Genomic DNA, 24381 nt, shown 5'->3' on the forward strand with positions numbered 1-24381 from the left:
CTGGTTGCATTACAAAATACAGAGGGAAAAACCTCATTTTTGGACCTGATTTTTTTCCACCCAAAATTCGCCCATGGTTGGAATCCGATTGTATGTCTGGATTTTAGACTTTTTGGTCTTACATCTAAGGCAGATCAGTATGAACTGCAAACAGACAGATGAACCTTTGCAAAATGTAGGATAAGATGGGCATTTGGAATAAAGAGTGGTCTTGATACAAAAATTATGGGTCCATTAAGCCCCCCCCCAAAAGAAACCTCCAAATTTTACCCTTCTGCTCATGTGCGAGCCAAATAGCCAATGCAAAATGGTGTTTATAACGTTTATTTTAAAATGTATTCATTTTGTTTGGTTGTCTTGCTATCTTTGATCACAGTTATGATTGGGGAAGATAATTTAACATGTTAACCAAATAGCCAATGCAAAATGATGTTTCTAACAAAACTATGCATTAGGTTATTTGAAAATCACCTGGAAGTTGATGTATTAGGATGTATTCAGAAATAGCTTTCAAAATGTGTTTCCTACTCGAATCTCAGGCGAAAATGACAAAATCCTCCAGGGGTTAATGTGTTAAGGTATTTTAATTATATTACATACACAATAACATTTATAACACTGTTCAGTTGGTCAACTGAAATGAGTTCACCTGACATACAACTGGGGCCACTAGATCTTAAGCATGTAGAATTTACATAACTTTTAACTTTTCTTTCATTCCACCTACTTTATTTGATTCAAAAGACATAATGAACATGATAATACAAAGGAGGCCAGCTTTTAGTTCAGTGTGTCAATACATCAAATACAGCCACTAGTCAGATATTGAAACAGGGTTGGCACATAATTAGGTTCTCTGAGAAATGCTCTTGGACATAGCTGTTAAGCTAGATTGAAACATTTTACGTTTAAATAGAAGAGGACACATTAAATTTATGATGATTATACTTGAAAGGAACTGAAAGATAGAATGAAACCACAAATTTCACTTGACAATTTTTTTAAAATTGGTATCTGTTTATTAAAGTTAACTGCCTCCACTAGGCGTAAGTAATATTTTAATTGGTCTAAATCCTCTTGAATATCGCTAATTACTGTGTACTAAGAATGTCGTTTGGAAAGAAAATGTAACAAATTATATGACTTCTTATTAAAAGTTGGTAATTTCATAATGTTAATTAAATTTCCAGGTACTATCTACTATTTTTGATATATCAAAGTTTCCGTTACCAATTTTGGATGTGATTTTCTTCAAGTTCAACAAATAGGGATCAATTTTTCTGTATTTTCTAGTTTAAAAATGGGATCCATGCCTGACTCCATGTTATAAGCAGTTTCATGAGTTATCAGGGCACAAGTTATTGGGGGAGTGGTGTATAAGACCCTCAGATATTTTCAGGTGTATCTTGTATTATTCATCATTTACTTTCCCATTGCTCTATTTAAAAAGAAGTTAAAATATTCACTTAGCAAAGGAAATAATGCTATGTCTTTACAAAATTAGACTAGTTTATAGTGATGTCGAGTACTGAGGCATCATACCAGACATGTAGCATGATGTCCCTACCTTGTCACATTATCCTGCACCAGGCCGACCAGTCCTAACTCTAACCTCTTAATGCTGAGCACCAAGCGAGGCAGCTGTTAGTGCCTTTTTTGTAAGTCTTTCGTATGACTCAGCCGGGGTTCAAACCCACAACCTCCCACATCCGAGGTGGATGCTCTAACCACTAGGCCACCGGAGTGGTCAGATGTGTGGTATTATAAGTTTCATTGCAGAGTTTCTTTTAATTACTTACGAAGTGTTTCTTCCAACTCCATGAAAGTCTGTAATTAAAATTTGCTTAAAGATAATTGTATTGTAAAAACCTGTATATGATGCTGTTAAAAATACATCGTAAAAAACCTGTATATTTCATGCTGTTAAAAATAATTACACTGTAAAAAAAACTGTGTATATGATGCTGTTAAAAATGATTACATTGTAAAAAGAAAATTGTATATTTGATGCTGTTAAAAATAATTAGATTGTATTAAACCTGTATATTTGATGCTGTTAAAAATAATTACATTGTAATAAACCTGTATATTTGATGTTGTTAGAAATAATTACATTGTAAAAACTTGCATGATGCTGTTAAAGATAATTACATTGTGAAAACTTGCATGATGCTGTTAAAGATAATTACATTGTGAAAACTTGCATGATACTGTTAAAGATAATTACATTGTAAAAACTTGCATGATGCTGTTAAAGATTTTAATGTTATAATGTCATTGTAGTCATGTTAAGAATTAAACCAAAGCTGACATGTCATATGATGTTGAATGTGATCATAATAGTCTTTCGCAATATTCTTCATTTCACACGAACCTCGGAATATACCACTAGATAATAATTATCATCTCATGTTCCATGGTTAAGAATATGTATTTTATAATATTTTAAATTATGCTTCTAATATTCTTATATGACAGCTTAGGTTTTTTTCTTCATAGTCTGACCTGTATTATTTTACATGGCCATTGGCATGTTTGCCTTAAAGTCTTTAATGCTTTCAGCTGAAGTCATGATTGTATTGAACTATTTCCAGGTGAAGAAATGACGATGGAAACAAGATTGCCTGCTGGAGATGTTGCTACAGGACTAGCCTGGGGTTTCATTCTCAACTACCTTCCCATTCCCTTACTTGGTATGTATATCAGTACTTTTGAGCATGACATGTATATACATGCATGGATAAAAACAGCTGAAAAGTGATCCAGTGTCAACAATGTTTCTGAAGTTATGAAGTCTGACTTTTTGTCAAGACAAGAATGGGTATGAAAGTAGTTTTCTGTGGTCTGTCCTCACTGCCTAATTTCCCAGTAATAAAAAGTTTTTTCTGTCAGAACTAAATTAGTTTCATAAATTTGATTTCAGAAATTAATGCTGTAGGAAAGTAATCATTGTTTGTACTAGACCAGTCCTATAATTCAACATCATTTTTAGTGAATCTATAACCAATGCAGTATCCTTTGTGCTGTGTTTGCTGTATATGATATTTTAGATTTAGTAGGATGTATAATGCTCTGGAATGGTCAGAATCAAGGAAACATTGTCACACATTAAAACTTCAGGAAATTATTTCCAATAGCCATAAGGGATCCAGATCTGTCAGATTTTATATTTGAATTTGGATCTCAAAACCAGATGTTAATTTCTGTAGTTACTGCTACATTTTCAAATCTTTAGCTGTGGTAAGAAAAGGTATACTTATCACAAATTGTTTACATATTGTAGCTACATTTCAAACTTTTCTATTACTTATCTCATTGTTTCAGGAAAATGTGAAGATAATACTGGTAAGTATGGAGTGCGCAGATAATACTGTTAATTGTTTAAAGTTGACTGTCATTTGAAGATTCTTTAGTATATCATCATAATTTATTATGAAGAAAGCATTCATGTAAAAATTGATGTTGCAGCCCTTCTTTCAGTGTGTGTGTGTATATATATATATATATATATATATATATATATATATATATATATATATATATGTGTGTGTGTGTGTGTATGTATGTATGTATGTATGTATGTATATATATATATATATATATATATATATATATATATATATATATATATATATATATATATTCAGTATAAATTTTAGGCGTAGTAGTTATTTTCTGGTTATATACTTCCATTCATAATTTTCAAAAACAATTTGCAGCATTTAAGTTTTTTGTCATCTAAATAATTTTATCAAACTTGTTGACCCTTATCACAAGTATAAATCTATGTATCTTTAGAGGCCTTGTTTGGAAAATTAACATGCAGACACTTGAGGTTTTTTATATAAAAGTAAAATAATATCCTGTGACACTGATCAACTATGACTCGAATATGTAAATAGAACAGTGTGTCTGACAACACTGGACTGACAGTGTTAGATGAATTGATGAGAAAGGTTGATTATAATAGGAAAATAGTTTACCAGCCATGCAGGATGTAAACAGGACATTGTATTTTTTGACAAGGATATATTTTTTTTAATAATAGCATGACATTAACTGATCCCTGGACTAAATTTGCAAGCCAATATCATAGGCCAGTAACTAGTAAACTATTTATCTCCCCGTCACTTAGCCATGTAGAGGATTGCATATGAAATCGGAAACCAGACTAATGGGCACAGTGTATCATGGGAAAAAGTATGGGTCTGACAGTATTTAGTGAAAGCATGTCGTCTTTGCCTAATGTTTTTTCCTATGTTCTTGCTTATGATGGTAGATTGATCAATTAAATCATGCAAAACAGCAGGTTTACCATAACAAAAATGCATGATCTAAAAGAAAGGAACAATCATTTGCTTCAAATAATTTATCTTACTTACTCATTGGCTTTCTCAAGTTAATTATGAATTTTATGGTCTGTACACACACTGATCTGACATAGTACAGGTTTGACTGGATAAAACGGGTGTGATGGTGGTATTGTCCACTTAGAAAGTGGTTTGTGGAAATTTCTATTTGTAATGTTTGCAGCTGAATTTAGGGGTGATGTGCATGTGAAACAGTTGTAAAATATACTGTAGTCAGTTTGTTAAATTGCTCATGAAAACAAGAAAAGAATAAATGATAACTGTACAAGGTTAGTTTCTTTGATTTTAAGATCAAATTTGCATTTTATAAATTCTGTTTGAATGTAACATGCATTTTTTTGGGTGGCAAATTCAACATAATTTATTTAATTTCTTAAGTTCCAAGATGTACGTTTAATACAGTAGTGATCATTATTATGTTGGCTGAGGACTCCAGAAACAGGTGTGAAGTCTGATGAGGTGGCACTGTATCCTATGTACAAAATTCCATGTCTTTGCTTACCATACCTATCTAGTTATCTCAGAATGGTATGTTGTCCTTGGAGGATGGTGTCTACACATGAAGGTCATGACATTTGATGGGTGTTTTATATTTAAAACCAAAGTGGGCAAAAGGTAAATGTAATTTGAAATGGAATACATATGCCTTGATACTCTGTATTTTCTTTGACCTTTGCCACCTCATTTGCTGATAAGTAGATTTTGATTTTATTCAGATTGGGCTGATGCATTTGGTTTTTAAAGATAGAATATATATTTAAATTAAATATGTTGCTGTTGTTGGCTTGACATCGCTTGTGAAGATTTAGGAAAGTGGATGTCTATGTCTATTGCACGCGTGCTGGTGGCTGAAGACCCCAATATGTGACAGGCACATTCATTCACAGAGGCTGCAGTAAAATGTCTGGCTTATGGTGGGTGCTGTCGATGATTCCCAGTAGTCTCTTCACTGTCGATTCTCCTCCAAGCTTATCCATCTGTTTTGTTCAAAAGTGGCAGTGGCCTGGTGAACTGCACATCACCAGCTTTCACGGTCAGCAGCTTGTGATGCCCATTGGTGGTGATCCATGCTGCAGGTGGTGAGGGTCTTTTCTAAGGAGTCTTTATATCTCTTTTGAGGTGCCCCTCCATCACGGTGGCCCGTGAACAGCTCACCATATAGTGCAGTCTTTGGCAGGTGATGATACTCCATCCTGGACAATTACCCTGCCCAGTATAGCTGTATTTTCATGAGCATGGCCTCAACGCTGGTGATCACAGCATGTTTGAGGACTTCAGTGTTGGTGGTGAAAGTCACTCCAGTGGATGTTGAGGATGGTGCAGAGGCAGTGCTGATGGAAGCATTCAGGGAGGTGGCGGTGGCTGCTGTAGGTGACTCAAGATTCGGCACCATATAGGAGGGTGGTCAGTATGACAGCTCTGTAGACACTGAGCTTTGTATCTCTCTTGAGACTGGCATTGTACCACACTCATTTCTAGAGTCTGCCGAAGGCGCTGTTTGCTTTGGCGAGTCTGTTGTTTATTTCTTCATCGATCTTGGCATCAAACGATATCACACAGCCCAGGAAGGGGAACTGGTGGACTACATTCAGCTCAGTGAAGATGCTTGGTGGCCAGTACTCTTCCTTGGGAGCAGGCTGGTGAAGTACCTCAGTCTTCTTTAGGCTGACCCCAAGTCCATAGAGCTGGCAAGCTTCTGCAAAGCAGGATGTTATGCACTGTAAGGTGGCTTTCATGTGGACAACAAGGGCGGCATCATCTGCAAAGAGAAGTTCTCTAATCAGTGTTTTCAAGGTCTTGCTGTGGGACTGAAGTCACCTTAAGTTGAAGAGGTTGCCATCAGTGCAAAATCTGATATGGATGCCATCTTTGTCATCAAGGTCTTCAATTGATTTTTGGAGCACCATGCTGAAGAAGATTGAGAACAGTGTGGGGGCTAGAACGCAGCCCTGTTTCATGCCATTTACAATGGGGAAGGTCTGTGACAGGTCATTATTGTTTCTGACCTGACCAAGCTGGTCTTGATGTAGTTGGATGACCATATTAAGGAAATTTGGAGGAAAGCCAGCTTTTTAAGGATTTTCCACAGTCCAGTTCTGCTCACCATGTCAAATGCCTTCACCAAGTCCACAAATGTGATGTACACTCCTTTGTTTTGTTCTCAACATTTCTCCTGGATCTGTCTCAGGACGAACATCATGTCAGTTGTGCCCCTCTTGGCTCTGAAGCCACATGGACTCTCTGGAGCATGTTCTTCTGCAATAGCGGGCAACAGTCTGTTCAGCAACACTCTAGCAAGGATTTTGCCTGGCAATGGAGAGCAGAGTTATCCCATGGTAGGTTGAGCAGTCAGACTTTTCCCCCTTGTTTTTGTACAAGGTAATAATGACTGCATCTTGGAGGTCTTGTGGATATTTCCCTCGCTCCCAGCAGCAAACGAAGATCTCGTGGAGTTTGATGTGCAATGTTGGGCCTCCACTGTTCCATATCCCTGGTGGGATGCCAACGTTTCCTGCAGACTTTCTGATTAAAATATGGGGCAGATAATATTCAATATGGTGTGGCTCACTTTTGCTAGCCTCTGTTTGAAGCAGCTACCCTGTGCAGCTGATGCGTGGTTTCAATGCATTCCTTATTTTCAGTAGGGAATACACGTTGACCTTCCACCTCAGCATAACAGTCCAAACATCCAAAATGGCATGGGAAATGTCAGAGAAAACTCAGATTTTCTCACTTAGATGTATCAGTTTCCTAGACACTGCTGCATGTATGGTAATAAAACTTGACTTTTGCATTCAATTTTGGCACTAATGGTAGCATCATATATAGTGAATTAGGTTGCAGTGACCTACATTTCTTGCTTTAGGGGATATACTGCAATTTTGAACCATGTGAAACATAATAATAACTGTTTCATGCAATTTTACTCTTGTCCTCACTTCGTACTTTTCACTTTTTTTTCCATATGAGCTAGTTAACAGGAATGACCATTAGCATCTTTCATGTCTGCAAACACAATAGTTGAAAATGCATTTTACATTGAAGTCAGCAAGCTGCACATTTTTTTATGCAGACACCATATTTCATTTTTCTTCTGGATTCTTCTGCTGTAGAACATTAGGAATATGTAGAAGAGATACTGAGATTGGAAGCTGTCATGTGGAAGTGGCATATTCTGATTCCAAATTTGCAAATCAAACTAGCACCATTTTATTTTTTTGTTGTTACTTGCTTTAAGTCTCCTATGACCAGGAGGAGTGTTGACTGTACATTGCTCCACCAAATATTCATTGACATGGTTAGCTTATTTCTGACAGTTTTATTTACTGACAATTTTAAGGGTACCCAACAAATATTCTATCTGTATAATAAACATTTGTAACAAAGTTTATTTCTTTTGTACCCATAGTCAGGATGTGGAAATGTAATGCTTATTCTTATATGGGAGTGGTGCAAAGACATTTCCAAATTTAGATTTCTTAGTTTTAGGTGTTCACTATACATAAAAATATAACAAGATACAAGTCCTATTTTTAAGAATTTTTGTACTCACAGACCTAACAGATAGGATAAGAAAGAAATTGCAAGAGAAAGCTCCAAGTTCTGCCTGCATTAAAAGATTGTACATCACCATTCCCAAAACATGCCAGCCAACTACTATTGAAACAAATACCGAGAAATATTCAGAATCCGGTCCTTTGATAGAAAATCTTGGGCAACTGAAGTCTGTGAAGTTCACCTCCTCAGGTACTGTCAACAGACCATATGAGCTGGTCATGTATAGAATGACAATCAAAGAAACCAAGTTACCTGGTGACCGAACTGAGGTATGGCTTTAGTTTGATTTAAAGATGCATCTAAGTATGTCTGTTGTTATCATATATGTTCAATTGTAGACTCGGGGTGTAATACACTGGACAACAAATTTTTACAAAAGTCATGTTACTGAAATAAAATTAGTCAATTCTTATCAATTTTTATGTGCTGAACACGAATATGACAGTCAAATTGCAAAATTGGCTCTAGTTTTTTTGTAATCTGCAAGAAATTAATGTTTACATAACGAAATGCATTCCAATAGTAAAAGGTCAACTGTAATAGCCTACCTATAAAAAATCAAGTCATTGACTACATCTTAGATTTCTTCGCCTGTCTCTTGTACAGCTGTTCGGGAGCATCTCTGAGGAGTGTCCAGCAGTAGTCAGCCAGCATTGTAGTGGACCATTTTCCCTGGTATCTTTGTTCCATTGTTGCGATATCTTGATGAAAACGGTCGCCGTGTTCATCACTAACAATACCACAGTTGCTAGGAAAGAAATCCAAATGGGAATGAAGGAAGTGAATCTTTAGAGACATATTGCAGCCAAGTTTCTTATACTTCATCAACATGTCTTCTACTAGTTCCTTATAGTTTTCTGCCCTAACATTTCCGAGGAAGTTTGTAGAAACTAGGCGAAAAGCATTCCATGCTTGTTTCGCGTCACCTTCCAGCAAGTTGTTGAACCGGTCATCTTTGAAAAGCTCTCGAATCTGAGGACCCACAAAAAACTCCCTCTTTAATCTTTGCTTCGCTGAGTCGAGGGAATTTTTCATGCAGGTATCGGAATGCTGGCAAAGTCCGGTCAATGGCTTTCACGAAGTTCTTCATCAAACCTAGTTTGATGTGAAGGGGTGGTAGCAAGATTTTCTGAGCCTCAACCAGAGCTGGGTGTTGGATATTCTTCTCTCCAATGGCTACATTCTGCCTGTGAGTCCATTCCTTCCTCATGTAGTGCATTTCCCTTGCTCGGCTATCCCACTCGCATAAGAAACACATGTATTTTGTATATCCTTGCTGCAGTCCCATTAAAAGGGCAACTACCTTCAAATCACCACAGAGGTGCCAGCTGTACTTGTTATACTCAATGGAATTCAGTAGCTGCCTTAAGTTATCGTATGTCTCTTTCATGTGGACAGCATACGCTACTGGAATAGATGGAAGAATGTTTCCATTGTGCAAAAGCACAGCCTTGAGACTCAGTTTCGAAGAGTCCACAAATAGTCTCCGTTCTTGTGGGTCATGAGTGATTTTTAAAGCATTCATGAGGCCCTCAATATCGGAACAGAATATCAGATTACTTTCCTTTCTGAAGAAAGGCTCCAATTGCTGGTGGCGCTTTCGATATGCAGTAATTGTGACATCTTCTTCTAGAAGATTCCATTGTTGGAGTCTTGATCCTAGCAATTCTGCCTTGTTCTTTTATAAGTCCAAATCACGAATCAGGTCATTTAGTTCTTCCTGTGTTATTCTGTGTGGGGTTGATGATGCACCACAGTGAAAATCTGGATCACTGCATGCTGATGGACCAGGAGAAGAACAGGTCGACTCACCTTTGTCTTCGTCAGATGAATCAAGAGAATATTCTGCTGGAGGTTCTGGAATAGGAAGTCCCTCACCATGTGGAACTGGTCTCAATGCAGACGGAATGTTTGGGTAGACTATTCTCGACTTCTTTCGCTTCGTTATTCCGCCGGAAAGAGGAGGAACCAAGCAGAAGTAACAGTCATTTAGGTGGTTGCTTGGCTCTCTCCACACCATTGGGACTGCAAACGGCATTGATGACCTTTTGCAATTCAACCACTGTGAAAGCTGTGTTGTACATGTAGCACAGCATATATGCGGAGCCCAAGGCTTGTCTTGGTCACCAATCTTGCATCCGAAGTAAAGATGATATGCCTTCTTCACTTGAGAATTGATACTTTTCTTCTGGTTGGCAAATGTCACTTCCCCACAAATATAGCAAAAATTGTCCGCGGTATTAACACACTTTCGAGGCATTACTGTTCTTTATTGTACGTAAATGGATAAAATAATAAGTTTTATGTAACAGTAGCTTGAACTGTCTCGCACAACGTCTAAAATATTTTAAATGCTGAACCTATCTGATTGGGCTTTATATAGTACACTGCTTACGTCAGCTTCAGCAGCCGCCTGGCATTAGTATAATAGGCCTACATATGTATAGTACACTGCTGACGTCAACTTACTTCAGCAGCCGCATGGCATTAGTATTGCATTGCATCAGAAAATGATGCAATCAACTGTGGATGATGTGAGCATGATGGTATTATGCAATGTTACATCATTATTCTGGATGTTGCTGCAGTCCTACTGGAGAAATTTACACAGTGAAACACAGAAAATGAGGTATATGAATATCTTCAAAACGAGAGCCAATACAAATTTTTCACGGTTATATTCGTGTTCGGCACACCAAAATACTACAGATTAGGGCCTTTTCAAGTCAGTAATGATTTCACTGTTGACCAGTGATATTTATATCTAAGGTGATCTGATTAAATCAAGAAAAATCAAAGTTTTAGACACCCAGAATGGCAAAAACTTGTAAATATGTAAATATAAATGTACAGAATTATAGCTGTTAGTAAGTGCAAGGATTTGTCCTTGATTAGAAATTAGGTTTAAAGTTCATGATCATTTTTTTCCATGCAAGTGAAATGGCTTTAGCTTGATTTATGCTTTACAATGTAAGTGCTCAATGTGTGTTCTGTATTTGTCTTATATATTGAAGACAATGTACATTTATTAACAAAAAACAAAGGAATTTATCTATTAATTTAAGGAAAATGTAGGATTTAGACTTAAGATAATTTATTATTATTATTATTGGTTTTTCCTGTTTAAAGATGCATATGCTTTACAAATGTTTCAGATTTGTTTCCTCGCAGAGCAGGCCACCCCATCCTTTACACTGTTTAGCATGTCTCAGAAATATTCTAACGCCGGGCTATCACCAGAAGATCTAATGGAACAGGCCAGAGATTTCTCAGAACTTTGTACGACACTTATTGCCAGCCAGACATTTAAGGAAAAGGTGGCAGATATTGAAAAGCTCTGTAAATTTGTCCACTTTGACAGTAAGTTTTAGTTTGCTTTTACTCATGGAAAGAAGTTTACAAAAAGACATCCTTAATACAGGACTTCTGTATGAGTGTCCAACAGTATTTTATCTTTTAGTTGGATAATTCATTTTTTTTCTTAAATTTATCTTCTGTTCATTTTGTGTTGCTTTTGTTTTTTTCCTTTTGAATAGAGAGAAAACAAAACCTTCTTTGCCAAAATTTTGGTCAGGGGTTTACTTCTGCAAAAGAATTAGTGATTATTCAGTTTTTGTTCCTTTCCTGGACAATTTTTTAAACCACTATTTGTGCCTGAAACATTATTTGCTTAAACCTTCTACCAGCTGTGTCTCTTCTTGTTTAATGGAGCAATGCTGAATTCTTTAGCAGTTAGTCATTGCTATTTATCTCAGACCCCTTTGCTTTTGAAACCATGTTGTTTTCTTTAGACCATATACCCAACTGTTCGAGTCTGTATACCCTGTATGATGATACCAGACTGTTGTGTACCCTGTATGATGATACCTGACTGTTTGAGTCTGTGTACCTGTATGCTTATACCAGACTGTTTGACTTTGCCTACCCTGTATGCTAATATCAGACTGTTTGACTTTGTGTACCCTGTATGATGATACCAGACTGTTTGTCTTTGTGTACCCTGTATGATGATACCAGACTGTTTGACTTTGTTACCCTGTATGATGGTATCAGACTGTTTGACTTTGTGTACCCTGTATGATGATATCAGACTGTTGTGTACCCTGTATGATGATACCTGACTATTTGAGTCTGTGTACCCTGTATGCTTATACCAGACTGTTTGACTTTGTGTACCCTGTATGATGATACCAGACTGTTTGTCTTTGTGTACCCTGTATGATGATACCAGACTGTTTGACTTTGTTACCCTGTATGATGGTATCAGACTGTTTGACTTTGTGTACCTTGTATGATGATATCAGACTGTTGTGTACCCTGTATGATGATACCTGACTGTTTGAGTCTGTGTACCCTGTATGCTTATACCAGACTGTTTGACTTTGCCTACCCTGTATGCTGATATCAGACTGTTTGACTTTGTGTACCCTGTATGATGATACCAGACTGTTTGACTTTGTGTACCCTGTATGATGATACCACTGTTTGACTTAGTTACCCTGTATGATGATATCAGACTGTTTGACTTTGTGTACTCTGTATGATGATATCAGACTGTTTGAGTCTGTATACCCTGTATGATCATACCCGACTGTTTGAGTCTGTGTACCCTGTATGCTGATATCAGACTGTTTGACCTTGTGTACCCTGTATGATGATACCAGACTGTTTGAGTCTGTGTACCCTGTATGTTGATACCAGACTTTTTGAATCTGTGTGCCCTGTATAATATGATACCAGACTGTTTGACTTCAGACTGTTTGAATCTGTGTAGCCTGCATGACGATACCAGATTGTTTAAATCTGTGTACCTTGTATGATGATTCCAGACTGCTTGACTTTGTGTACCATGTATGATGTTTCCAGACTGTTTGACTTTGTGTACCATGCATGATGATTCCAGACTGTTTGACTATGTGTACCATGTATGATGATTCCAGACTGTTTGACTATGTGTACTATGCATGATGATTCCAGACTGTTTGACTATGTGTACCATGCATGATGATTCCAGACTGTTTGACTATGTGTACCATGCATGATGATTTCAGACTGTTTGACTTTGTGTACCATGCATGATGATTCCAGACTGTTTGACTATGTGTACCATGCATGATGATTCCAGACTGTTTGACTTTGTGTACCATGCATGATGATTCAAACTGTTTGACTATGTGTACTATGCATGATGATTTCAGACTGTTTGACTGTGTGTACCATGCATGATAATTCCAGACTGTTTGACTTTGTGTACCATGCATGATGATTCCAGACTGTTTGACTTTGTGTACCATGCATGATGATTCCAGACTGTTATGACTATGTGTACCATGCATGATGATTCCAGACTGTTATCACTTTGTGTACACCTTTGCAATGTAGCAGTTGCTACTAGCTCTAGTTCATTATACACCATCCTGATTTTAATAATATTTTGAATATAACAATGCCATATTCTTTCCTCCATCACTAATCCTCTGCAAATCCTGGTTTATGTTGATGGGTGTTGTCATGGAATCAAGATGCCAAGGCCAACTGGGTAATTTTCTTTATTTCTTTCTTCTTGCTTTTCATATTATATTTTGCACTTATATTGCTTTCATACTTTCCTTTATTCTCTTATCAATCTACCTATGGATGACTCCATGATTCTAGTATATTTAGAGTTTGTCTTTGTGGCTTATCTTGTACTTTTTTAAAGCATGAATTTTTGATGAATAATTTTAGTGTTTCCATCTGTTCTATATCTGATAATATTATACATAGATAAAAATAATATTTTGACAATCAGATGTTTCAGATGACCGCAAAACTGTTCAAGAAACCTTGCTGGAAGAAATCAGAAAGGACTTGTCATCTGCTACTGTGGACTTGGTTTCCTGAAATGGAGATTGGATGTGTGTGATGCTGCAATATTTTCAAGTTGGATAATTTACTAGTTCTGATGTTGAAACTGTTTGACATGTACATCACAATTTGATATGTACATTATTTTTTCAATCCAAAACAGTTGTGAATTTTATGCTAAAATATTTAGGAAGCTAGCAAATCAGCATTCATCGTTGGAAATTTTAAACCTGTGCTGGCTTGTATAAATGATGTCAGTAGAATTGTCGTATTAAATGTCTACTACAATGTGAATCCTTCACATATTTGTGAAGAAAAAATCCTAAATTTATACAACACAGTAGAGTTGTTGTTACGGAATTATGGAAGAATTGCATTGCAGTGAGAACAGTAAATTCATACCTGGAAGTTTCACCTCTACTCAAGATGTATAATGTACATTGAAAGTGTTAAAAATCAAGTAACTGTTGTTTTTCTTTCTGTCTGCATGTCTGTATTTGTCTTAAAATGTATTGATGGATTTGGTAATACATATGTTTTCATTTTCTCTGAGGACATTTTTTTTTCTTAAATTTGCATTTTATTCAAATGAACACAGGTTGAATAGCTTCTGATATGACCATCCATCGAACATTTTCAGCTGTTTTCTAGTAATGATTATCTCAGGCAGACTTTGAAGAAATGAGAGAAGGCAAACCAGGCTCCAGACACAGTGGCCATCTTGTAAAGCTTGCTATCATTACTTCTCCTGATTGGATGGTCCTATGGACTTTTCACTTCAAGACCTCTTTTAGCATCTAGCTTGTATTACTTAAAATGGTGCCAATCTAAATATAAATATGGCTAACATGGTGGCCATCTTGAAATCTTGTTATTGCTTGTTTTCTTGCATAAATAGTTCTGTTAGCACGGGTATTCTTCATAAGATGGCTAGCTGGTCCCGGATGAAAATGCTGCTGCTTGGACATCCAATATGGCTGCCATCCTTTAGGTCTTCTGTCACTACCTTACGACTGTTCCTGAATCACATTAACATCGGATTTTCTCTAAAATGTCTTATCATTACCTTATCACTGTTCCTGAATCACATCAATATGGGGTTTTCACTAAAAGACTTATCGTAATGTCTGGTTGGTCTTAAATGAAAATTTTGCCTGTCTAAGGTAAAGTATGACAGTCATGGCAGCCATCTTGAAAATTATGTTATCACTACTCTTCGAAAAACATGAAAACAAAATTATATCAGCATGGGGTTTTGATCATAAGAATTCCAGCATGCACGAAACTGGAACACAAAGTTTGATCCAAGAGCATATAAATGTTATATACTATAAAATGTGTGGTCTGCAAAAGGGGAGGGGGGATGGAGAAAGTACTATTGTTCAAGTATTTACTCCCCTTTGTGGCAAATGCTTTGATTTAATGAGGTGTTCATATAACCAAAATTTACGACAAAATTGAAGGGCAGTAAATGTTTTTCATACATTTTAATTAGTAGTTAAATGTTAATTATAATTGCATATCTTCACTAAAACAATATAGTGAAATATATGTACAAATTTATTTATGTTAAATAATTAAAAAAATACAAATATATATTGAAGATTTCTTCTGCGTGTAAAAATTCTTGGTGTAATTTATACTGAACAAAACTTTCTATTTAACTAAATTAAAAATGAAAACTCTGATACTTGATTTACCCATTCCAATTCAAGTTAGAATAAAAATTAAAGCTCATTTAACAAGTTTTCCAGTACACATTAGTACACAAAACTGAAACATTACTGTCACTGAATGAGTACTTTGAGTACATACCTGAAAAGTAGTAGCACTCACATTTTGTATGAATTTTTCAGTGACATAAAATTTTGATAATGATCATCATTTGGAATAAATGAATAGAAGTGGAATGGACCATGTCATTGAATGTGTAGGGTATATGGACCATGTCATTGAAGGTGTAAGGTATATGGACCATGTCATTGAAAGTGTAGGGTATATGGAACATGTCATTGAAGGTATAGGGTATATGGAACATGTCATTGAAGGTGTTGGGTATATGGACCATGTCATTGAAGGTATAGGGTATATGGACCATGTCATTGAAGGTGTAGGGTATATGGACCATGTCATTGAAGGTGTAGGGTATATGCATTTCTGCCTTAAAATGACATGTCTCACATAGAAACACTTTTTACTCCCAAACTCACTGATTTGGTATTGTTTCGAAATACATGATTTTCAGTAATCATAAAAGAATCAAAATCAGAAAGAAATATTTGAACCACTGCTATTATGTTCCAACTTGTATGGTGTACAAACAGTAAACAGTCCTGCCTAGAGCCCAGGAAAACTATGGTTGGGGTTATTTATACAATAGATCATCATATAGGCAGTTAAGCTTGTCTCATATGTGCCATTTCACACATTACTTAATAAGATGAGAATAGCTAAGGTAACATCTTGTTAAATCCTTTGAAAACTGCAGTGGGAGAGCCCATTGGGATAATTTGCATAGGTAAAGTGGAACAACCCAATTCGCTTAAAGTTGTGTAAATCAAGGAGATTTGTGTTGAAGAAAAAAATTATTACACATCATTGCCTTGAATGAGAATGTTTAAGCCATCTGTATTACAGATTATTGGCAAGTTGGTGATTAGCGCCACATTTCTCTGAGCTCAGTTTCACTCCCTGTATAAAATGCGAAACATGACTATTTTGGTAGTTCATATAGTGTATAAGTGATTAATTCTATCAGGCAAAATATTAAAATGCAGCTGCAATTCAGGAAAGTATGAGCCATCTGCAGTACACAATTTCAGAACTCCTAGATGGAGTTTGAATTTTGTATAGTGCAGTAGCAGGGAGTTGTATTTTATTTTTTGCACACATTGCAAACGAAAGATCAGCATTAGTCTTTCCTGAGTGTACAACATCAGTTAACATGGCAACACCACCCAACATGTTTGACACTCCCTGCAGCAAGGCAGACAGAAACATGATTTTCTATGCTGACAAAAATTCAACAAGATCTTTGGGGAAGTTTAACAATATTGCCATTCAGTCTCTAAGGAGTAAACAAATAAACAAAAATAACACTTGCATTACCTTCACCCCTACCCATCAAACCCGACCCGCCCTGACCCCACCCCACCCCACCCCAAATAAACTGCTCAGAGCAGTACAGACAGTAGCCAATTAAGAAAATATTCCACTGTCTCATAGATTTTAAAGATAGAAACATAGTATATTTTTAATTATTTAATGGCTGACTGGCTGTGATTCTATGAATGTTGTTTCAGGCAAGTTCATGGTGTTGGGCAATGCTAAAGCTATCAACTACTGATGGTGTTGGGCAATGCTAAAGCTATCAACTACTGATGGTGTTGGGCAATGCTAAAGCTATCAACTACTGATGGTGTTGGGCAATGCTAAAGCTATCAACTACTGATGGTGTTGGGCAATGCTAAAGCTATCAACTACTGATGGTGTTGGGCAATGCTAAAGCTATCAACTACTGATGGTGTTGGGCAATGCTAAAGCTATCAATTACTGATGGTGTTGGGCAGTGCTAAAGGTATCAATTACTGATGGTGTTGGGCAGTGCTAAAGGTATCAATTACTGATGGTGTTGGGCAATGCTAAAGCTATCAACTACTGATTGTGTTGGGCAATGCTAAAGCTATCAATTACTGATGGTGTTGGACAATGCTAAAGCTATCAATTACTGATGGTGTTGGGCAATGCTAAAGCTATCAACTACTGATGGTGTTGGGCATTGCTAAAGCTATCAATTACTGATGGTGTTGGGCAATGCTAAAGGTATCAATTACTGAGGGTGTTGGGCAGTGCTAAAGCTATCAACTACTGATGGTGTTGGGCAATGCTAAAGCTATCAACTACTGATGGTGTTGGGCATTGCTAAAGCTATCAACTACTGATGGTGTTGGGCAATGCTAAAGCTATCAACTACTGATGGTGTTGGGCAATGCTAAAGCTGTCAATTACTGATGGTGTTGGGCAGTGCTAAAGGTATCAATTACTGATGGTGTTGGGCAATGCTAAAGCTATCAACTACTGATTGTGTTGGGCAATGCTAAAGCTATCAACTACTGATGGTGTTGGGCAATGCTAAAGCTATCAATTACTGATGGTGTTGGGCAATGCTAAAGCTATCAACTACTGATGGTGTTGGGCATTGCTAAAGCCATCAATTACTGATGGTGTTGGGCAGTGCTAAAGCTATCAACTACTGATGATTTTATCTTCATTTTTATCAAATTTGAATTTATTGAAAAATTAACTTTTCATTTGGACATTGTTTTTATTTTGGGACATGAGCTTCAAAAAGGTTGAAAATAATTACTCTTACTCTACTTTCTAAATTAAATTGTCATATTTTGTTGGAAAAAATTCTCATGAGGTAAAGGAAAATAAAACCAATATCTTCATCTGAACTTTAAATTTGTCCCTAACTATTAATACTTGGCCAAAATTGAGTGGACACGTATTCTGTTGTGGAGGTTAGCAATATTTTGGAGATCAAATAGAATAAATGTGAATAATATATCATCTTTTTTAACTTAACAGTTTGACTTAAGTTTGAAAGGGCTGTTTTAAGATTTGACAACATTGTGCAAATTGTCCATCTGTGTGCATGGAAACAGTCTTCATTTTCCATGCATTTTTTGGCTTTTCATTAGAGATATACGTAATATATAAAGAAATGAACACCCTCTGATGATCTATATATTTTTTTCAAGGCATGCTTCTGTTGCACAAGATTGATGCACCATTGTGTATATTGTAATGGATAAATACATCTTTTAACTAGTACAATGCCTAAATCAAGTATGTCTTTGACATTGTAAATATATAAGTATATTCCATCAGGGGTTTGTGTACTTCAGGGCCATTATTAAATGTTATAGACCAATCTTTACTGAGACACTGATTGCAGTCAGGTATTTTACAACTGTTAGGGTTGAATTGCAAAAATAGTGTATGATGAATTCAGGTCAAAGAATACTGAGCTGATGTTATTTATATGAGAAGACAAAAAGCATTTCAAATCAATTAACATTTTTTCACATTTGTGGCACAAGGAGATGTCTTGAAATAAAGTACATGATCATGTACAGTTTACATTTCAAGTAATCAAATTTCATTCCATTGGGTTGTTTTTTTATCATTCATCAGACAATAATTCACACCTGTTCATCAAGAAGTTTGCAAAGCAGGATTAAAGAAGTTGATTAAAAGTTACAAAGATAATGATGAGAAATTTATTTCATTTAGTACATGTAGTCAGGAGTACATGGTTGATTTGATAGAAACAGAAAGGAAATTCCAGAAAAAAGAATATTAGATTTGTACATAGTTTTCGGTTGATTTGTAAATGCCTAGATATGTTGGCCAAAAATTAAGTTTTGAAAATTTACAGAGAAAACAAAACTTTTTCTAAACTTTCTGATACATGATATCTATAAATTTTTAAGTCTTTAATAGTTTTGGTAGAATCGATGAAACAGTGCTGCCTCCTATTAAACAAAATGCCTCATCAATTTGTGTTTGAAGAATTTGGTAATGTCTATTCAAAACACAATATACTTGTATGAACACATTATTACAGTGCAACCAGTCCAGTTCTGGATGCAAGTACAGTGCAGAATAAGCTTAGGCATCACAATAAATTGATATGAAACCAAGATAAGGGCACAAAAAAGGAACAGTCCTCAAAAAATATGTAAAATTTATGTTATAAACCTAAATCTTGTAAAATGTCAAAGACATTCTCAGCCTGAATATCATCTGAGGTTGTATCAATGGCAATGGTTGATTTGATTAGGTGCCTAGTGCAACATGCAGGAGGATGTTTCCATGGCAATGGTTGATTCGATTAGGTACCTAGTGCAACATGCAGGTGGATGTTTCCATGGTAATGGTTGTTTTGATTAGGTGCCTCTAGCAACATGCAGGAGGATGTATCCAATGGCAATGGTTAATTTGATGAGGTATCTCTAGAAACATGCAGGAGGATGTATCCCATGGCAATGGTTAATTTGATGAGGTACCTCTAGACACATGCAGGAGGATGTATGTCAGAGCAATGGATTTGATGAGATACCTCTATGAAAATGCTGGAGGATGTATGCCATGACAATGGTTGATTTGATGAGGTACCTCTAGGAATATGCAGGAGAATGTATCCCATGGCAATGGTTGATTTGATGAGGTTACTCTCAGCAACATGCAGGAGGATGTATGCCATGGCAATGGTTGATTTGATGAGGTCCTCTTGCAACGTGAAGGAGGATGTATAAGACCTATTTTACATCTCGGAGCTCAAAGTAGTATTCTAGTATTAGTGTAAATTTGTATGGATGGATGGATATTCCTTATGTATTTCTCATAATTATGATTAATTTATTATGAAATGTTCTATTCACAAATGTTTATAGAATGATTATTATCATAAACAGTTCATTTTGATTATTTTTCACAACTTCTTTTTGGTATCCTTCTGTTTTTGTTTGTCGGGGGAGAAGAATTTTTAGAGTGACTGGAAAGATTTTCTCTATTCATACTATTAATTTTGCCTCTTAGTGGACCTTTATCCTTGGCAAACAAGTACATTGGTTCTTAGCCAAGACGCATTCTTTTGTCATTCATTTTGGAAATTAAGACATAAATAGTGGTTGTTGTTGTTGTTGCTGATTTATGACCATTTTTCAGAACATGATAGACTATACTCAACCACTAACTCAAGAGAAGCGACTGGCAAACTTTCGCACATAACCACATCGGCTGAGCCCAACACTCGAAAACCATGAGGCGGGATGTCGGTGATCTGTAAAGTGTTGTGCCTGAGACCACTCGGTCATCTGGTGCACAAAATTTATTTTTCTTATAATGTCATTTTGACACATTGCTTTTGAAAAGTAGAACATTGGTCAGGTAATCCATAAACACAAATTAATCAATAGGACTTAGTGCTTATAAGGTGACAAAGGATGAAATGGGTGGATAGAATCAACAGGACTTAGTACTTACAAAGGTTGAAATGGGTGGATAGAATCAACAGGACTTAGTGCTTATAAGGTGACAAAGGTTGAAATGGGTGGATAGAATCAACAGGACTTAGTGCTTATAAGGTGACAAAGGTTGAAATGGGTGGATAGAATCAACAGGACTTGGTGGTTACAAAGGTTGAAATGGGTGGATAGAATCAACAGGACTTAGTGCTTATAAGGTGACAAAGGTTGAAATGGGTGGATAGAATCAACAGGACTTGGTGCTTACAAAGGTTGGAATGGGTGAATAGAATCACAAGAATGGATCAGAATGATTCAAAATAATTTTTTATGTGTAACATATTTAACTCCGTATTGTTTTTGTTTTAGATTGAATACTCATAGATCTGAATATGGAAATACATTTTGGTACTGTTTGATATTATTTCTTTCTTCAGGGAACAAATATATTACTTATAATTCTAAGCTCTTATTATATTGACTGAATGTAAAAATTATTGTCTTTTTTGCACATGAAAGTCCTTACTTTTTTGACAAATTTTCATTAAATTTTCAGTACTGCAAGACATTTGTTATTATTTATGTTTTAGGATTATTTATAAGTTGTATTTAAACTCTGTTTAGTAATTTTAATTATTTTTTCAGCTATATGTATTTGGTTTAATAAATGTAAGATGTCTTATCCTTTTTTAATGTTTGATTTTTTATATTTCTTGGTCTGTTGTCTGTCATCTGTCTATCTGCTAGCACAAATTTGTTGTTGTTACTCCGCATCAACTACTTGGAGTATTGTCATAAAACTTTACACACACACATTCATCACATGTTCTAGTTGGTCCTTAATGAAAATGATGTTGCTTGGACATCCAATATGACCATCACAATGGCCATGTTGAAAATCTTGTTAACACTACTCCTCCAGTTGATGGTCATATCAACACAGGGTTTTCACAAAAAGACTTCTTATTATGTCTAGCTGGTGCTAAATGAAAATGGTGCCAATCTGAAGTCCATTATAGCCATCATGGTGGTCATCTTGCAAATCTTTTTATTACTGTTCCTCCTGAATGATGACTGCTCCAGTGGTCTAGTGGTTAGAGCGTTCACCTAGGATGAGGGAGATCATGGGTTTGATCCCCGGCCGAGTCATACCAAAGACTGACAAAAATGGTACTAATAGCTGCCTCACTAGGCACTCAGCATTAAGGGGTTAGTGTTAGCACTGGTTGGCCTGGTGTCAGGGTAATGTGACTGGGTGGGACATCATGCTACATGTCTCTGGCATGATGCCCCAGTGCTAGACATCACTATAAACTGCCACACTGCAGACATCGTAGCGATATGACTGAAATTTTTTTAAAGCTACATTAAAAATCCTAATCACACACACATACACGCACACCTCCTGAATGAATGGTCATGTCATCACAGGGTTTACCTGTAAAGACTTCTTATGATGTCTTGATGGTCCTAGATAAAAGTGATGCTAATATGACATCCAGTATGGCCACCATGGCAGTCATCTTCAACTTGTTGTCACAATTCTGCTTGAATAGAAACTCATATTGATGTGGGATTTGTACCAGAAGACTTGTGAAGTCCAGTTGGTCTTAAATAAAAGATTTGCCAGTCTCATGTCCAGTACAGCCACCACAACAGCCATCTTGAAAGTCTTCTTATTGCTACTCATGAATGGAAAGTCATATCTTGAACATATTGTTATTTCAAGACTCCTCCTGAAATTGACTTGCTAATTCAACATGGGCTTTTAACCAATAGACTTCTTATGATACCTAGCAGGTCCAACATGAAAATGGTTCCAGTCACACATCTAATATGACTGCCATGAAAACTGTCATGAAAATGTTGTCATTAAACCCCATGATTGGATTATAATGATAACATGGGGATTTTCACCAAATGATTTCTAATGATGTCCTCCTTGTCCTTCTTGAAAATGGTGCCTAGCTGATATCCAATATTATATCACAGCAGTTAATTTGAAAAATCTTGTTGCTGAAGAATAGTAGAGACAGTTTCAACACTCAACAGTCAATTGTAATTGTTATCTTGAACTCCTGGAAATTTGTTATACACAGAAGAGTATCAGTCCCATCTAAAGACTCTTGTTAATTGACTGCATGCTCCGTTTTATGGTTATTCAGTCTAATACAAAATTTAATATTGAGCACACTATCTTGTGCATGTTCCAAGTCCATTATGATGATTACATCCATTCCTGTCTATTATGGCGAGTCTATCCAGTAGGTAAATATTTGTAGTTGTCTTAGTGAATATGTAGAGGGGTGTGTGTGTACATTATGTATGAATGTATGTATGTATGTATGTATCTACATGCATATGTGTGTACATTATGCATGTATGTATGTGTGTGTGTGTGTGTGTATGTATGTCTGTATGTATGTATGTGTGTGTATGTATGTATGTATGTATGTATGTAAGCTCTTCTGTACACTTAATGATATTTAATCTTTCATTTTAGAGACAAAATACATTTGTATATGACTACAAGAATGTACCTTATCAAAAGTATGTCTTCTGTGTGCAGGCTGCAATGTACCTTATCAAAAGTATGTCTTCTGTATGCAGACTGCAATGCACCTTATCAAAAGTATGTCTTCTGTGTGCAGGCTGCAATGTACCTTATCAAAAGTATGTCATCTGTGTGCATGGTGCAATGTACCTTATCAAAAGTATGTCTTCTGTGTGCAGGCTGCAATGTACCTTATCAAAAGTATGTCTTCTGTGTGCAGGCTGCAATGTACCTTATCAAAAGTATGTCTTCTGTGTGCAGGCTGCAATGTACCTTATCAAAAGTATGTCTTCTGTGTGCAGGCTGCAATGTACCTTATCAAAAGTATGTCTTCTGTGTGCAGGCTGCAATGTACCTTATCAAAAGTATGTCTTCTGTGTGCAGGCTGCAATGTACCTTATCAAAAGTATGTCTTCTGTGTGCAGGCTGCAATGTACCTTATCAAAAGTATGTCTTCTGTGTGCAGGCTGCAATGTACCTTATCAAAAGTATGTCTTCTGTGTGCAGGCTGCAATGCACCTTATCAAAAGTACGTCTTCTGTGTGCAGGCTGCAGTGCACCTTATCAAAAGTACGTCTTCTGTGTGCAGGCTGCAGTGCACCTTATCAAAAGTACGTCTTCTGTGTGCAGGCTGCAATGCACCTTATCAAAAGTACGTCTTCTGTATGCAGGCTGCAATGCACCTTATCAAAAGTACGTCTTCTGTATGCAGGCTGCAATGCACCTTATCAAAAGTACGTCTTCTGTATGCAGGCTGCAATGCACCTTATCAAAAGTACGTCTTCTGTATGCAGGCTGCAATGTACTTTATCAAAAGTATGTCTTCTGTATGCAGGCTGCAATGTACCTTATCAAAAGTATGTCTTCTGTGTGCAGGCTGCAATGTACCTTATCAAAAGTATGTCTTCTGTATGCAGGCTGCAATGTACCTTATCAAAAGTATGTCTTCTGTATGCAGGCTGCAATGTACCTTATCAAAAGTATGTCTTCTGTATGCAGGCTGCAATGTACCTTATCA

At 36.3% G+C, this 24381-nt stretch overlaps 1 protein-coding gene across 4 annotated transcripts in view; it reads left to right on the forward strand.

Annotated features, from left to right (window-relative positions):
- The window catches only part of LOC149799139 (uncharacterized), a 49056-nt gene extending 34415 nt beyond the window's left edge, over positions 1–14641 (forward strand). For 3 of the 4 annotated variants that reach the window (XM_089958235.1, XM_089958233.1, XM_089958234.1), the window contains exons 8-12: positions 2595–2693; positions 3325–3345; positions 7926–8197; positions 11084–11288; positions 13720–14641. In XM_089958235.1, the coding sequence (XP_089814361.1) occupies positions 2595–2693; positions 3325–3345; positions 7926–8197; positions 11084–11288; positions 13720–13811 (689 nt within the window). In that variant the 3' untranslated portion in view covers positions 13812–14641. The remainder of the gene's footprint in view (positions 1–2594; positions 2694–3324; positions 3346–7925; positions 8198–11083; positions 11289–13719) is intronic. The other variant, XM_089958236.1, reaches the window with a different exon arrangement.
- Positions 14642–24381: the final 9740 nt, after the last annotated feature.

Source organism: Sinohyriopsis cumingii, chromosome 5 (assembly GCF_028554795.1).
Source record: "Sinohyriopsis cumingii isolate HCF-2022 chromosome 5, ASM2855479v2, whole genome shotgun sequence".
Classification (NCBI taxonomy): Eukaryota; Metazoa; Mollusca; class Bivalvia; order Unionida; family Unionidae; genus Sinohyriopsis; species Sinohyriopsis cumingii.